General features: G+C 48.3%; 1 protein-coding gene across 1 annotated transcript; it reads left to right on the plus strand.

The window, feature by feature from the left end:
* The first annotated feature begins 399 nt into the window (after positions 1-399).
* Positions 400-2,314, plus strand: gpsm1a (G protein signaling modulator 1a). The gene is made up of 3 exons (XM_054627636.1): positions 400-516; positions 1,052-1,249; positions 2,114-2,314. The coding sequence occupies exons 1-3, from the start codon at positions 400-402 to the stop codon at positions 2,312-2,314; spliced, it is 516 nt and encodes a 171-aa protein (XP_054483611.1).
* Positions 2,315-2,577: the final 263 nt, after the last annotated feature.

Below are 2,577 nucleotides of genomic sequence, written 5' to 3' on the forward strand. Positions count from 1 at the left end.
CCACTGATGACGGCAGTAATTTAGCCTCTCCCACTGATGACAGCTGTGATTTAGCCCCTCCCACTGATGATGGCAGTGATTTAGCCCCTCCCACTGATGATGGCAGTGATTTAGCCCCTCCCACTGATGATGGCAGTGATTTAGCCCCTCCCACTGATGACGGCAGTGATTTAGTCCCGCCCACACCTCCACAGCTCCATCATGGCTGACAAAAAACTCCCAGGTTTACCTCCTCCCCCCCTGGCTTCACCTTCTCATCAGAACGGGAGGATCAGGGGGAAGGAACCTAAATGCTCTCCCCCCCCCCACCATAACGGCCGTCTGGAGACCAGACCCCAACACCACAGTCCCAGCAGAACCTCTGCCTCCAGCTCGCCCTTCAGGACCCTCAGAGGTCTAATGACTCCTGCACCAGGTCCTGGTCCTGAGGGCAGCCACGGCTCCACCAGGCCCCGGGGTCAGAGCTTAGGCTCTACTCTGAGCTCCAGGACCAGAATCACGACTTCCAGAAGCAAGGTAACAGTCCGTTCAGCTGCCATAAACCCAGATTGATCCAGAATGTTCTGGTTAATAGTCGATCCAATGTTATTAACATATGGAAAAATCACAAACCACTTCAAAGGGCTTTAAAATCTGCCAACATACAACAGCCTCCGTCCTCGGACCGTTTTTGTTTTAGAAAATGTCCAAAAGAGGATAACTATAGTCTGGGCTCTTAGTATGACCAAATATCAATAGATAAGACCTGATCCGTTAAGACCTGATCCAGATAGGACCTCATCCAGATAAGACCCGATCCAGATAGGACGTGATCCAGATAAGACCTGATCCAGATAGGACCTGATCCAGATAGGACCTGATCCAGATAGGACCAGGGTTTGATCATCCTCTATGATCACATCTGATTGTGAAGCTCAGTGGTTCTTGTGTCTTTTGATTTTTTGTCACCACAGTTGTTCATCATCTGCCCTGTGAATTCATGTTGTCACAGTCTATGAGAACATGAATCAGGTCTAATAACTCATGGCTGGTCCCTGTGTTGCTGCTATAGCGTAGGAACAGCCAGCCAGAGGAGCCAGAGGCCTTGTTGGACCTGATCCTGGAGTGTCAGGGTCAGAGACTGGAGGACCAGAGAGCCAGCCTTAGCCTGTTGCCTGACCCAGGACCAGCTGCTCTCTGTGGAGCCTGCAGCCCAGAGCAGCCCACCTTGCCCAGTCTGGACTTTTACTACATGCTCATACGCTACCAGGTACCCACATGTTGTATGGAAATACTTTATAGTAGTTACTGTTATTACTCTATTATTACTAGCAGAGTATTTTAAGGTAAGAAAAGGAAATGGCACTACACTGATGTTTGTCTCCGCTGTATCAGAGAAACATTGAAATTAGGTGAAATATTGTTGTATAGGAACATAGAACAGGGTACAGGAGTGTGTGAGACAGGGTACAGGAGTGTGTGAGACAGGGTACAGGTAAGAACAGGGTAAAGAATATGTGAGACAGGGTATAGGAGAATGTGAGACAGGGTACAGGTAAGAACAGGGTACAGGAAGATGTAGGTACATGATGGTGGAAGGAACAATGTGTACATTGTAGAGGAAAATGAAGGAACAAGTCCAAGAAAGAACACCGTACAAAAAACCAGACAGGAACCAGTAACAGGGTACACGTAGGAATCAGACCTGTCCGGAGGGAACCAGTAACAGGGTACACGTAGAAATCAGACCTGTCCGGAGGGAACCAGTAACAGGGTACACGTAGGAATCAGACCTGTCCGGAGGGAGCAGGCTGTAAGGACAGGTGTGCTGTGTCATATACACTTGACTCTAATAACACACTTGTTTTAACACACTATTATTTGTTTGTTGACCATATTTATTGTACATTTTTCATATTTCTATTTTTAAATGATAACTCATTCTACTGCACTGTGTTTACTGAGATCACTGAGCCAACCTCCTCGTATGTGTAGCTTACCTGGCAGGAACAGGTTCTAACTCTGGTTCTGTGTGGAGGACCAGGATCAGGAGTCTGGTGGGTGGCTGTGTGATTTCAATGTCTGGTCCATGAATGCCCCCCTTATCTTCCTGTCTCACTGTGTCCGTCTTCAGTCTGACAGGATGGAGGACCAGAGGTGCCCCCTTCCTGATCTGGATGATGTGGTCGCTTCGGTTCCTGAAGGTCAGCAGGATTTCTTCAGTTTGGTTCAGAGAGTTCAGTCCAGGAGGATGGACGAACAGAGAGCCGACCATGACGGAGGCATCAACACGCACACAGCTGGATGCCCCCCCCATCATCATCATCATCAGTGATGAGGAGCAGACACTGAAAGAGGTCCTCAGAGCCCCACTGAGCTCCTGGTGAAGAACTGGTCCTGATGGTCAGACTGTGGGACAAAATAGGGATCTTGTCTTCAGGACATTTTTGTGAAACCTGCAGGATTCAGACTGTGTTGCTATGGAAACCATGATAAATCCAAACTTAAGGTCTGACCTGAGACCAGCTGTTTGGGCTCCTATGATGACACCATCTTCATCATCATCACCACCATCATCACCATCATCACCATCTTCAT

Source organism: Anoplopoma fimbria, unplaced genomic scaffold (assembly GCF_027596085.1).
Source record: "Anoplopoma fimbria isolate UVic2021 breed Golden Eagle Sablefish unplaced genomic scaffold, Afim_UVic_2022 Un_contig_13290_pilon_pilon, whole genome shotgun sequence".
Classification (NCBI taxonomy): domain Eukaryota; kingdom Metazoa; phylum Chordata; class Actinopteri; order Perciformes; family Anoplopomatidae; genus Anoplopoma; species Anoplopoma fimbria.